This window comes from Columba livia, chromosome 2 (genome assembly GCF_036013475.1).
Source record: "Columba livia isolate bColLiv1 breed racing homer chromosome 2, bColLiv1.pat.W.v2, whole genome shotgun sequence".
NCBI classification, from domain to species: Eukaryota; Metazoa; Chordata; class Aves; order Columbiformes; family Columbidae; genus Columba; species Columba livia.
In genome coordinates, this window is record NC_088603.1 from 61867817 (window position 1) to 61883126 (window position 15310).

General features: G+C 36.5%; 1 protein-coding gene across 1 annotated transcript in view; it reads left to right on the top strand.

The window, feature by feature from the left end:
* Nucleotides 1-14566, top strand: part of TPPP (tubulin polymerization promoting protein) — a 68346-nt gene extending 53780 nt beyond the window's left edge. Inside the window, exon 4 of the mRNA XM_065052217.1 lies at nt 5918-14566. Coding sequence (XP_064908289.1) covers nt 5918-6112 — 195 coding nt within the window. The 3' untranslated portion in view covers nt 6113-14566. The remainder of the gene's footprint in view (nt 1-5917) is intronic.
* Nucleotides 14567-15310: the final 744 nt, after the last annotated feature.

Genomic DNA, 15310 nt, shown 5'->3' on the forward strand with positions numbered 1-15310 from the left:
GAGGACTATTTTACAGCTGAATCAGAACACATCTCATCAAAGACTGGTTGTAACGTTAAGCTGAAGAAGGTTTCCCCAATGCCCCAGCTTAAAAACCCACCAACCAAAGACAAAAACACAAAAAAACCCAACCAAACAAAAAGCTAACAAACAAACAAAACCCATGTGTCTCTACTATCCTCCCTGTCCTGTTTTGTCTTCACCACCAACAGGAATGTAAAACTCTTCCTCAGAGAAGTCTTGGCATATTGTTTTCAACTTTGTGGAAAGCCATGTTAATCAGGCTACTAGATCCCATGATTTGTAGTTGCCTGGAGTCTTGAAATGCTTGGTAGCTGGAGTCTGGGGCTAACATTACAGAGGAGGAAGCGAAAGGGTCACTTGTCAAGACTGAGTGTGCAACACCTGATCTGCCCCTTAACGCTGGGCACTGGGTCTTATCTTGATGGAGTTAGATCTGGGCCAGGCAGGTTTAAGTTATTGATTTGAAATTGTTCCTGGGAGCAATGTTATATACAATGCACCGTCTTCCTGTGTTTTGGTCTAGCTCTAGTCAGACTACTAGTTGGCTAGAAGTTTTAGATGCTATATATGAGTTAGGACTTGCAGTGTTAGGAAACCCAAGTGGTATTACCAGAAGCCACTTCTTTGAAAGTCACCCTGATTAATTAAAAGTGCTGTTACTTCCTGCTTTCTGGCTTTATTGCAGATGCTTGTTGTTTTCTTCTGTCTGTGTGCACACTAAACTGAAGAAGCATGAAGGAAATCCAGATTTTTCTTTGAAGCTTGATCTTTGTTCCTGACTTTCTGTAGGATGTTTTGTTTTGGTTTTGTTTGTTTTTAATGCATGTGCATGTATTCCCATTAATTGAAAAATCATTTTGGTATGGAGTCCTGGTATAATCACCAAAAAAGGAAAAACTTTCCCTTTGAGAATTTTTTTTTTCCCATTTCATAGTCAGTTTTTGGTTCTCATTCTTTACAAAGTTTCTGGATGTCACCAGCAAATAAATAGTTTTTAAAATCTTTCTAAAATTTGTAACAGTACTGATTCTGAAGGCTTCTAGAACATTTTAGTTACATAAACAAATCTCTAGGGCAACCTTTTCTAGGAAGAAATGCTATTACATACTGAAGTTTTATGGTTGACAGAACAAATACAGAAAGCCATTCGCTTTCAGTGAGGAACTGAGGAAGGATGATTGCCACTGACAGAGTGTTGCCAGGAAGATCGTGGCTAAAATGTGTATACCCTTTTGGTAAGGAGATATATTAGCACCTTACATACTGCCTATCACAAGCATTTTTGGCAGTGCAAACACTCCCAGTACACTGCTGCTTTTCTACACAGGAGTACTGTTCCTGAGTTACTGGTTATTTTGAAGAGCAGCATTGTATTCTGAATAGCTAGCACCATTTTTTGCAGCTCCCCCATCAGAGGGTTAATATAATTGATTTAATTTAGCGTGTGAGTTAAGAAAATGTGATAGTTTGGGGAATTAAAAAAAGGGGGGGATGTTGGGGGAGTAATGCTTACAGTCTGACATTTTGTTAGGTAGTGTTTGTAAGTCAAACCTGAGTCTTTGTCAGTGATGGCAAGCAGTGGAAAGAGGGGGAGTGCAAGCTCTCAAAAAGCTAGCTGAAACCCATTAGGGTGTTCTTCAGGCAAGTTGTTTCAGTAAAGGCAGGAGTTCATTGTTAAAACCATTGCACTTCATGTCTGTTTTGAATGCATTATATTCCTGAAGTCCAGTAGCTTCTCTTGCTGCATTTGCTTCCCAGTAGTTGGTTCTGGAGAGCCTTTCTGGGAATGGTGCCATTTGTGCAAAGCTGCATGGTGCGCAGCTGACAAGAGCTTGACACGAACTATACTGGCAGCAGAAACTGAAGCAGTGTGGCTACAACTACGTGGTGATACACTGATCTGGTTGTGCAGCCTGTTGCATTGAACCAGGTCCATGCTCCAGCTTTCTTGGCATTGGCTTGGTGTTTTAAGCTGCGTGCTTTGTAAATAGATGATAATGAGTGCTGACCGAAAATCAAGAACACAACCTTAGCAGCACTGAATTGTTTCCCTTCTTGTCTCAACTTTGTTCTGGAAGGAAAAGTCCTGAAAGGGTTGGGAATCTTTCAGTGTTACACTGTCACCCTATTTTCATTATTGTGGCACAAGCTTCACAGGATGCTTTTAAGCCTTTGATGCCAAAGTTGAGGTGGAGGTCCTGTTGAGTCCATAAAGGTCATGCTAACTTTACCATGTTGATGCAGTTTCTCTGCTGCAAACAGGCCAAGCCAGTGCAACAGCAAGGCTTTTAGTGGATATATATTTCTTCAGCAAATTGCAATATTCTTCTACAGTGATGTTGATGGAATGTATGTTCTTGATTTCTATGCTCTCATTTCCTTTTTATTGTAGCTCCTTTCAGTTCTATAAGGATTGATAGTACACTTCTGAAACTTACTCTGATTCTTAAAACTGATAAAATTGAACGTTCTACTTGCTCTGCAAACTGCTCTTTGATTCATCTTTTATCTTGAAGTAGAAGGCAATATCTGCCCGAGTTAAGAGGTATCTTTCATAAGAAAGGAAGGAGGCATGTGGCACTGTTGCTAAGGCTTTAAGAGTTTACGAAGACTATACAGCTTTAACTTTCTGTCTTTCGTATGAGGGCTGTTTTAGAGAGAAAAGTTGAAACATGGGTAATTTGTAATTTGGATGAGCTGTTAGATGTTTTGGTTTCTATCCTGGTCAAGCTGGAACAAGTTGCCCAGAGAGCCTGTGGAGATGTTCAGGAGTTGACTGGTGAAGTTTCTGTGCAGGCTCATTTGAGCCTTACTGTGAGCAGGAGTTTATGCTAGATAAGGACTCGTATGCAAAGGTTCCTTCCAACCTAAATTATTCTGAGTATGATTTTGAGTGTTGATAATCTCCAGGGATAGAGAATCCCCAGTCTCTCTAGGTAAGCCATTTCTGTGCTTGACCAACCATAGTGATGAAGAATTTTTTCCCGTGTGTCTAGTTGGGATTTCCCATCTTCCAGATCGTGTCATTTATCTTTTTTTTTTCTTTTTTTTTTTTTTTTTTTTTTTTCCCCTATGTACTTCTGAACTGGATCTATTTCTAATATAAAGCCTCTGAGGATAGGAATAAGATTTGCCTCTCCTTTTTTTTTTTTTTTTATTCTGAGTCTGAATAAACACCCTTTTCTCACCTCCTTGTATGCCACATGCTCCAAGCTCCTCACTGTCTTAGCAGCACTTCTCTGTAAACACTGACACAAAGTAGGAGAAGTACTGAATTGCTAATAAAAAAAGCATGATCATCTTAAATTAGCAAATCTACTGGTCTAAAATTTCCTTTTATTTCCCATAACTGCTGCTTAGACCATGCCCTGGTCTGATTTTCTCAGTGAAGTTTTGGTCTGAGAAGAGTTTCAGTTGAAAGAGGTGGGATGCATACGTGCCTTTTCTGACTCATCTGAGATGTTTCTATGAACTTGGAGGTCATATGACCACATCTTTGGTTGGAAACTGACTATGAAGGAGCATCAGCCATTTTTAAGAGATTTTTCTTAAGGTTAGGGGGCGCACAATGGTCCAGCAAAACACCAGTAAAAACACAGGCTTGGCAAATGAACAGGTCTTTTGTCACTGATCTCTTCTTTGGATAGAGGCAAAGACACTGAAATTACAGCTGCTGGCTTGTGTTAAGGGAAAAAACTGAGTGAAAGGAAGAATGGTCAGTCTTGGAGAAGTCTTGATATTTTTGGAAAATACCTTTGATTCATTTGGTGTTTCAAAATGAGTTTATAAAGCGATTATATTTGATTTTGTTGTGCTAAGTAAAACTTTACTCTTAAAGAGAGATGGGGTTGTTTAATCAAAAATAAAAATTTAAAGTTCATATTCATCCTCTGTGATATGCAGACTTTGTGTTTAACTGTTTGTGCAAATAAGTGAAGGAAAATGGAGGCTTCTGTGGACTCACAGAAAGGAAAGAAGTTGGACTCCATTTATTGACTTCAGAAAAATATAACTAGAGAGATTATATAACTTACTCTAGACAGCAAACGGTTCACAGAATCACAGAATGGTTGGGGTTGGATGGGACCTCTGGAGTTCATCTTGTCCAACCCACCTGCTAAAGCAGGTTCACCCAGAGCAGATCACACAGGAATGTGTCCAGGCAGGTTTTTAATGTCTCCAGAGAAGGAGACTCCACAACCTTTCTAGGCAGTTTGTTCCAGTGCTCTGGCACCCTCAGTTCAAGTAGAATTACTATATGAAAAGGCAATTATTCATCACAGGGTGTATTACTTTTTAATTAGCTCTACTGTGAATACAGGTTTCCTGGTTATAAGGTGCTAGAAGGCCAATGTGGACAAGAAAACTGTATGAATTAAGAAGCAATACAAGTATTGTCTTAATTTCAATATAGGGAAATAACCACTTCTGTAAATAGTATTCTGAGACTGCAAGGCAAAACCCCCTAAAGACATTTAGCAATGCTGTTTTGAGAAGGGAATGCTCCAGTGGTAATTTTCTTTTAGAGAGTGACAGAACTCAGACCTCCACAACACCTTTTTCCTCAGGGCTGTATGTGAAAGTAACACAGCAGTGTAGTGTTGTATGTGTTACATGTTGGGCATATTTGGAGGAAAAAAAGCAGAAGTTTCCAACCTGAGATTCTCATTAGGTAATTATGTATATGAAGAAATTCCCTTAAAACAGCTTTTATTTAAATAGTGTGAAGGACATGTGGCTTTCCGTGGTGTACAAGTTATAGCATTTGTTCCCAGTCTAACTGAATCCAAGTATCCTGTTCCTCTCTGAACAGATTCAAGCATCTTTGCCAAGTCTCTGATCTTTTAATGTTCAGCATTAAAAGGTATTTGACGTATGTTGTCCTGTGGAAGAGCTATGTGTTACTTTGAAAGCCTGTTTATTAGATCTCATTAATGAGCATTTATTTGCGCTGAGGTTGAGTAGAGGGAGAATGAGGTTTTTGATGAAAGATAGGTTTCCTGGAGCGTTTACTTTGCAGCAATGATGCCCATGTCACTTTTGTATCTAAAATGCACCGTAACAGGGTGGCATACATAAGAAAGATACCCAAATTTTTTCAGCCTTTGTTCATCTTAGCTCCATTTCCACTACTATGCAAAAATCTTTGGTGTTTTCCTTTCTGATTTTAAAATGTAAACTTAAGGATTAAAGAGCCTGTTCCCAGTCTAAGCACATAGCTTAGCATGCTCCTATACTGTCTGTGAAATGACTTTTTCTTTCTGTTTGTGTAGTCACATTTTCTTTGTCTTGATGGCAAACTGATTTTTTTTTTTTTTTTTTTTTTTTTAGTAGCCTGATACGCCTCAGTGAAAGCAATGTAGCAGAAAGTCTTAGCTCAATGCCATTTTCTGGACTGCTAGTTTGCTAACATTGAAAACAACTTTCAGACCTTCTGCTAGTTTGTTGCTTTTCTCATGGATCCTGGAGTTCAAAATAAATTTGTCTTGAAACAATGAATTCTAGCTGTATTGGTTTGGTTTTTGTGTATTGGTGGATCCAGGCTTAATGCTTGGATGTTGACATAATGGATTTTGAACATGGCTGTTCCCTGTCACTTGTTTAAATCTTTGATGCTTAGAACTTGATTATTAATTAGAAGTATCTCATATTGAAAGTCTTTTCCAAGAGTTTTTGACATCACTTGCACTATTTCGTTCTTGGCTATATGATTATTGTTGTTGTGCATAATGGCAAGAAACAAACATTTTTTTTTGTATCATTTTGCTGGGATTAGATATTTATGTAGTCTCTATCATTAGCAAGATTTAAATGTTGGTAGGATGTACAAATTTCTGTATTAAGAATAATTGATTTCTAATGTGGGGGTTTTTTTCTTTCTTTCTTTCTATAGAAAGCCATTTCATCTCCAACTGTATCACGCCTTACAGATACATCAAAATTCACAGGCTCTCACAAAGAGAGGTTTGATCCCAGTGGGAAAGGAAAAGGCAAAGCTGGCCGAGAAGATCTGGTGGATGCTTCAGGATACGTATCTGGCTATAAGCATGCAGGCACATATGATCATAAAGTACAAGGAAGCAAGTAAGGCTGAAGGTTTACAACACAGAGGAGGAAAAAGAGAGGGCAAAAGAGAATATATTTGTAAGAATGATGTAGATTAATCCCACATGTTTTGGTTATTGTGAATGCTAAGACTATGTTGTCAAGAAATTTTCAGGAACTGGAACTGATTTCAACATCTGCTGAGCTACTTGCAGCACAATGCCACTTCGTTACATTCCTCATGTGTATATTGGCAAAAATAAATGTATTGGTACAAAAAAATACAGCATTTTATTGAGCTTTAGATAGAAAAACAGAACAAAAAAACCAACCACCACTACCATAAAACATCTAAGTCAAGACAATTTTATCACATTTTGTCAATTCAAGCAAAAGATCTCAAGCATTCCTAAATGTCCAGTTGCCTTGAGGATGTCAAACAGAACCTCTTGAAAAGAGGGTCTTTCATAGCAGTCTTTCTGAAGAATATCCCATTATTTATACAGTTTTATTTGACTACTGTTTTGGAGCTTTTAAAAAATGTCTTATATGGAATCTGGCACTTTCCTTAAAACATTCAACAATATACTATTGGGGAGTAAGTGGTTGTAAAATACAAGGTGCTAACCTGTGTCATACACCACTCATGAAAAACTGAAAAAAAAAAAAAGCTATTTCTAGGACAATATAGGTTCTAAAGTATTTTATGTTAATAGAAAGTAGTGGAAAATATTAATACTTTCCTCCTGTCTATACTTTGCTTTGTTACTGTGTGTACTGTAACATAGTTCTGACTGGCTGGATTTGGATGGAGCTATTGTACTAACCTGAGAGGTGATGAATGAGACATTACCAAGAAAGTTTATTAAAGCTTTTTGCAGTCTGTTTTCAAGTTTGCACTGCCTCACATTTGAAATGAAGGGGGCATTAAGCTAATTAATGCTTTAAAATATTGGTTATGACTAAACACTGCCAATCAGTTTGCTTTTAAGTGAATGTTATTAAGCACATACATTGGCACATATTCCCTTTAAGCTCTAACATACCTAAGAAAAGTTTACAACCCCTTGGAATTAGGACATTTACAATTAATATCCATGTAATTAGGTGTAGTTTGTCCACAAAAATATGCTGTTATAACCAGGATACATTTTATGTTAGATTTGTTTGAAGCCAGGGGATTTGATTCTCTGTTCACTTTTGTTGCCTAACTTGGGAGTAATTGTATTGATAGGCATGGCTTTCTGCTGCTATAGAAGGAGAACTAGTTCTACGGGCTTAAGGTACAGGCAGCTGAGTGTGACCTGCCTGGGGCCCAGAATGCCAAGCAGCTTAACAGGAATAAAAATAACTCAGTTTTTATAGTGGTTAAAAAGGAGGGAAAAGGCTGGTCCAATTTTCCGCAAGACCTGAACAAGTACTGTAATGTATTACTCTGCTTCTCTAAAACTATGAAAGATAAGATTTTCAGTATTCAAAATCAGTTGCTAGCAGTTCTGCCATGCTTTCTTTCCAAAAGAGCTCATGCACTGATTTTCATGTTCAACTCTCAATAAAGGTTAATAAATTTACTGCTCTCCCCCAATCTGCATCAGCATCCCACTCAGAGCATTTAAAATGTACTGAGCACTGTGTGCTGTCAGTGCAGGTCAACAGGCTGTATTTGGCCAATGTCTGGAAACAGAGCACTGTTTTTTCAGCCCTTAAACTGTTCATGTTTTGTTTTTCGGACATTGAATGGTAGCCTTTATTGTAACTTTGCCTACAATGACCCTTTGAGCCTATACATCAGCCTGAAACCAAAACAATAATAACAAAACAAAGGCAAGGACTTCCTTTGGACTGAGAGGTTTGTTTATAATATATTTGGGGTTTTGTTTTGAAGAGGGATGGAAATTTTCCAAAACTTAGGATATGTTGTAAAGATTTAAATGGATTTTGCCATGGTTGGCTCTGGTTACCTGGGAAGATTTTTGATGTGTATAAGGATGCTCAGGATGAGAATCATCCAGAATTGTGAAACCTTTCCAGGAGTTACCCATTGTTCTTGAAGAAAAATTTCCATGGAATTGAAGGATTGTACATTCCTGTGTTGCACTGGTGAACTGTCACACTCTGGGGCAGAAAATAGCATACTGTGATGCCAACAAGGGCTTAATTATTCCAACATGGTAATTAATTGTCTAAATGTAGAGAACCTCCTTCTACATCACTGGTTTCTGAGCACCTGAAGAAGACTCTGGGATATTCCTGTTTTTTTATTAATAAGAAGGCTAAGCCTCTAACCCTTGATAAATCCTTCAGCTAAGTGACAGACAAAACCAGTGTCTGTATTCTTCCCATTGACTTTTAAGACTTTACTTGTAACTCACTGGTACCTGAAAATACCTGGACCCAGCCCAAATGAGGGGTGAAGTGCAGCCTACTGGACTACAGCCCTTTCAGCACACTGTTGATCTGGCTGTTGCTAGCTAGCTGCCTTGTTTGGCACATCAGGTGATACTTAACCTGAGGTTCACAAGTAACAGGCTTTCTCAGGTACGCAAATACTGAGTGTCAGTAATGCCAGACTGTTGCTACTCAGGAGGAGTGATTGGCTAGGAAGGTTTTAAGGTATAAGTAGGTCTTAAGTTGCTAGTTCATGGTATGAGAGAGACCAGTACACTCTAAGATAGAAGACATACAAAGGAACTGAGAATGTGGACAGATCCAAGCTGACACAGGCTAGAAATTGAGCCACCCTGTTTTGCTTAGAAGAGACTGATGAAACTACCTAGATTCTGTGAGAGTTTACTTTGCATTACTTGTACAGTATAAAATCCCTGCCGTGAACCAAAGTACTTTGTTTGGACCTTTGAAATACTTCGAATTGGCGTAGTAAGCTTTGGATCAGGTACCTGAGAAGATGCTTCAGATAGCAGTATTTTATTTTGAGGAGCATACCTCTTTGTTTCTTCTTAGTTTCTACAGTTAGATAGTTTTAAAACTCAAGCAAATAGATGCATGGAAAGAGGTTATTCTGATATGACAGTGATAAAGGGAAATATTGGCTGGAAAGATAGTACTTTTGAAAGATTTTTCACTTTTACTACACTTGGTGTGGAAGTTAAGGGCTGTGAATAAAAGCAACATATGCAGCTGTGTATTAGGAGTGCAGCCACCTGTTTAAGCTCTTACCTTTCCGCTAATATCTGTAGAAAATTAAAAGCCTAAATACTAGCTTGAATGTTAGCCATAAGTTCCAGTCCTGCTTGGAAACAAGGCACAGTACATTTTATTGTTCATCTGCCATTTCCTCAACTCAGGACAGCAAGTACAGCTGGTACCACAGAAATGATGGGAAGGGATAGCTCAGGCAGTACAGGAGGTGACCCATTTTCTACCCTTGAAGTGTTGTAGAGCATATGCTCTTCCTGTGCACCATACTCCAGATTAAGTAAATGTCACATCTGAAGTAAGGACATGGGTACCTAATAAGGTTTACACTGCTTTTTTTCAGGCATCTCAACTCATTAAATCTAACTTTCCAATCTAACTTTCTAGTCTGATTTTCAGCATCTTATATAGCACTTTTTTATCTGACATCTTCTATAAAATCCTGTTGTTCCTAATTATCTTTGCATTATTGCTGAACAGGCTATCAAAAAAAAGGTGATCAGAAAATTCAGGAAGCTTTTAAGAAAAACTGCCTTAAAGAACAAACTCAAATTATACTGTTCATTTAAAATTAAACCCTTAAATACTATGGCAGTACACAATCTTACTGTATCTCTACTGAGGCTTAAATGACCATCAAAGCCTTTGCAAGACGGTGGACAAGAAATAAAAATCCTCACTGAGGCAAAAGAATAGTCTTGTTTTCTAAAAATAACCTAGCTTTTAACTAAAATATGCAGAAGTCAAATAGGATTTCATTCTATTGCTTGCTTACTAGTTCCATCTAGTTACTCTATCTGCTTTAGTTACTTGTCGAGAATTTTGCAACAATCTTACCAATATGGAAATGTCAGAAACAAAAAATTATTGTCCTGCTTTTTGTGACTATCAATGCCATCACAATAGGGTTACTGAGAATAAGCTATTTAAAATTGTACATTTTTCAACAGTCCTGTGTGAACTGTTGTCACTAATTGTAATCAAATATTTGGATTCCCAAAGGAAATGTTGAACATTGCACAGTGACCAAGATCTAGCCCCCGTTTTTTTCTTTTTAAACCTACAGTATTTCTGATCTCTTTTTCACTTTCAATAAGGGAAAGGGAGATGTCAAAACTACTCACACATCACAGCCTGTGTTTTTTGTCAGCATAGAGATTGTCCTTCAAAGATATTTTGGATTGAAGTGTGATATTTTCTATGTATTTTACTTACTTTACCTAAATTAAAAATTCCTCAGGCAACTTTTTGGCCTCTGTTAATGAACTGGCTTTTCAGCCACCCATATTTTTCCTCTGTTGGCTCAATTAATATTTTCTATGGTAGCTAGATTTAGTTGGAACTAAAAGGCAAATGACTGCTATGGATTTGGTTTGCAAGTGATAAGTATCCCAAACATCTGTAGAGAAAATCCTCATGTATCTTTTTGCCAAACCAAAACTTTAGGGTTGTAATGGATAATTTTTTCCTAAGGCCTATCATAGTTATAAAAGAAATGTTAATTCTTTGTGCCTGCATGTATGATATTCAAAACATAACCACGCCTTTCAGTGATGCATGTGTTCTGGGAGCATGTGCCTGTCATCCATGAATAAGAATTTGTTTTCACTGGCCAAGAAAGAAATCTTTTACTTTCATGATAGAGCAAATGTACCAGTACATGTCCTCTTAACTATATTAGCCTTGGGTGCGTGCCAAAATAACTACACCTTTGTGTAAACTGTTTTTAGTGTGAATATTATGTTCTTGGCTTGTTTATTAGTTGGTAATGAGTAATGTAATACACAAGGCTTGTACAGATTTGTGTGTGTGTGTACACATACTCTTTGGATCCAGCTAAGTAAACTATATAGATTTTGATCCAAACCGCAACTCTTATTAGGGCCAGACTCCAGTCCTGCAGCCAGTACTGTTCAGCTTGGCCAGTTGGTGACACTGCCATTCTCCCTCCATAGTATGAAGGTAAAGATCTAAGGAGGCTTTTATGTTTTTACAAGTCTACCATGTTCCTATTTCTGGGGTAAATCACTTTTCAGTGGTTTTGTCATAGACTTAATGTGACAAGAAGAGTCTCTCTTATAGTGAGGAACTAGGAGAGACAGTGTCAGGGTGAAAGCAAGATTTCCTCTGAGTGCTTTCAAGAGACCATTTAAACTTATGCACTGCATAGGTCCTATATTTTCCCTTGCCCCAACTTCGTGAAGCAAGTTGACACTTACCTATGTGTGCACACAGTTCATTCATCATCAGTTAGTAAGTACAAAGTCATGGTGTATTGAGGTGGGAACAGGAAACAGGACTGGTTTAAAATGCTTATGGACTTGAGTCTTACATAGACCTTTATGAAATTAAATATCTGAAGCATAATGACAGATCTCAAACTTGTGTGAAATTCTCAGAGTCTGGAATGCCTCAGCTTGATACATGTGTACCTCCTGTATTTGGAGTGCTTGCCCATAAAATACCATTTAGTCATTTTGTGCACCCAGGTGCCCATTTGGCTTACCTAATATAAGCTGGAAATAATGAACTGGGATGTTCTTTTTAAGTCTTCAGAATCCTAAAACAAGTGAAAGACCTTTAGTTGCATTCATGCTGCATGCTTGCTTATTAAACTCAAAAACAGTGCTTTGAAAGACGTCCCAGCTAAGAACGGTGCAGATAGAACCTCCACATCTTAATTCTCCAATTTTTTTTTTTTTTTTTTTTTTTTTTTTTTGTGGAGAGAAACTGCAGTAATATATTTGGTATTTTTTAATGGTTTTCAATATATTAACTTGGTGTTATTGCTTCAAAATCCCTATGGAGAAGGTGGATTTCAAAAAAAAAAGCCTCTTTGCTGGTATTCTTGACAGTCATCTGCAATACTGGTAGTCTGATTTTTTTTTTTTTTTTTTAATAAATTTTCTTTTGTAATCATACACATGCACATGCCCTACTTTGGGGCATGTACATACAAGTGAGTGGCAAGACTACAGAAGAGGTTTTTTTATTTTAATACCTTACATTTGGAAATTAACATTGAAATGCCCAACTGACTAACCCGATTTGGAAAAATGTTAAGCACCTACCATATTCCATTGCAGTGAAACAGCCAAAGAATTAATTTTCAAATATAGTTACGCAGCATCTCTTTTTGTGAATTACTGTAAAGCTTATGGCACTGTAGGAAGTGAGTCTTAACACTCATGGTAATTTGCCTTTACCTTCAGTTGTCTTTATTCAAGGTTTTTCTATTACTTTGCACATTTTTAGAACAGATCACAAACGTTAATAAAGTTGCATTCAAGTTAATTACAAATGTAGCCATAAAAAGATACTTCATCCATTTTTCCATTTTGATGAGGAGCTATATTATGGATGATCAACAAGATAAGGAAAAAGATGGCAATCTTTATCCCCACAATGCTGAATTATTTTAAGCTCCAGTTTACATCAGATGAGTTTCTGTATGCTTGCATTTGCTCAAATGCTATTTTTAAACAAAGTAATTAAATAATGTGAAATAATGCAGCCTGGACGCTGTTAAATAGGGTTATATTCATGCAACTGAAATGCTGTATTTCTGTAACATTAATGCTGAATATATACTAGGTCTTTACAAAGGCTTTGTGTAAGTTCAGTTAACCTACAAACTCTGATGTCCTGTGTAAAATCCTGATAGCAAACTACATTTGTTAGCCCCGTAGTGTATGAAGTGTCAAGGTCATAGACAAAAACAAGTTACAGGATGAACAAAAGTGTGTTTGTGTGCATCTTTGTGCTGCATTCAGAATATGTCAGCTTTGGCTAATTATTGCAGCAGGAAAAATGTTTTGTATAACGTGTATAATACAAAGTAATTTGTCTTTACATCCTGTAAAGCAGAGAAATAGTGACTGTTGGATAAGTATATTGAAGTTTATTCTTAGCAACGTTTTATGTTTCACAGATTTAAATATTACAGGAGAAATATATATTTATACGGAAGTATAATTTTTGAATGTTTGAGGTTGGTTTTCTTCAGTCGTGAACCATTTATTAATCCATATTATGCTTTATTCCTTTGCTAGTTTGTTTATCTGTCCATGCTATTCCAACATCCATTTCTAACTTGATTTAGATGTTTTGATGCTTTATTTGCACAAATCTGGATGTGCATGCCATCAGGACATGATTATAAAGTGTAGAGGCAAAACTGTTTTGTCTTTGGTTACCTAGAGCACTAATAAAAATTTAATTGTTAAATAATGGTAGTATGTAGATAGGTCTTGTCATAGTCTTCCTTGGAACACTGTACAACATGATAGAAACCTTCAGTGAATCTTACTGTTTCTTGTTCTTATTTTCATTTGTCTTTCATCTTGGTCCAGAAAACCAGGAAGCTGCTGTGTGCTAATAATTACCTGTAATATTTATAATTGCAGGCATTGCAAACATTAATATTCAGCTGTACTGGCCTACTGTGTTCACTGTGAAATTTCAACACGGTAAAAATTTTACATGATCATTTAACCATGTAAGTTTACTTTTTTTTCTTAGAAATTTAACACTGAACTTTTTGTTTTCCTTATTGCAAATGAACAACTTGAGCATAGTATTTCTTAATCTTAACTATAATAGATAAATATATCTTAAACAAAGATTTTTTAACCACTTGACGAAGGGGGCCAGGCACCATCCAGTGCAAAGCACACTGAGCAAAATCTTATCCCCACTGCAGTCAGTGCCAAAATTCTAACTGGTGTTAGCAAAAATGGAACCATCACTACCAAGGGGTTAATATGCTTAGTAACCATGACAAGAGGTTATGGGGGAGCACAACAGTGATTCTCTCTTTCCCTATTTTTGTTTCTGTTAATTTAAAACTACTACTATTCAATCTTTAAAATAAGAAACTTGAAGGGGGGATCATATACTACTAGTTTGTACTAGTTTTTTTCAGGAAAAGGAAACAAATATATATATATATATATGCAATATATTTTTACACTGTTTATTAATGCTAGAAAGTATTAAATGTATCACTTTATCAGTGTGAATGTTAAAGTAATGACAATGTTATGGATGTTTTAAACATTTAAACATTTGAAGTTGTCTTGTTAAATTCTAAACCCACATTAACAATGGAAAAGCTACTTTGTCTACAACATTATTGTTGATACTTTATGGAAAAGTTCAAGTACAGCAGTTGTTTGGTTAGCACTGTAAAAGCTTGGCTTTAAAAGTTGTAGTGAAATCCATATTATAAACAACATTTTTAAAAGCATAGCTTCTCATAAAGTATGTTACTGCTGTTGACTGACTGTATAAAATGGTATCTTTAGTTGGTAAAGTGATCAATAAATGTGTTACTACATCATTTCCTGGATTTCTTGAAATAAATCATATTTGCTGATGAACTTTGCTACCAACAGTAATATTACAATTTAGATGTTAAGCAAATTGCTAATGAATTTATAAATCACATCAAAATACTCTCTGAACAACCAGCTCTTTGGTTCTGAACAGGATATATTTCTTCTTTACCACTTATTTTCTGAAGTTATTTAATTAAACTCAGAACATCCTAATAACATAATGACTAATGTGACAATAACCCAGGCACGTTGCTGCCTTAGAAATGTAGAGGTACTGGATTAGGAGCTACAAGGAAACATAACTTAACAGGTTACAGATACACTGTCTCTTCTCCAGTTCTTGAACTGGAAGTGGTGTTCTCTGTGTTCACACAAAGACAACCTTCTTTAGAAATGCCCTTTAAGTGAAATCTAATACAGTTGTGTCTGGAGATAGCTTTTCTTCCTGCATAGACACCATACACTGTTTGTAGTATGACTGCCAGATAAAGCTCCTTTTGTATTTGAACATGTGTGGTTACTGAAACTGTAAAAAGCCTAATGAAGCAGAACCTTTAGGGATTACTAAATGAAAAATCAATATTTTTTTTCCAAGCAAAAAGCTCTTACAGAAGGCGAGATATTACCCTTATGCTCTATGAGAATATAAGACACTAAGATTTATTTTCAAGATCTATTTTCCAAAGAGTTGAGGATTTTTAATTATTTTCCTGTAGAGGATTTTTAAATTATTTTCCTGTAGAGCA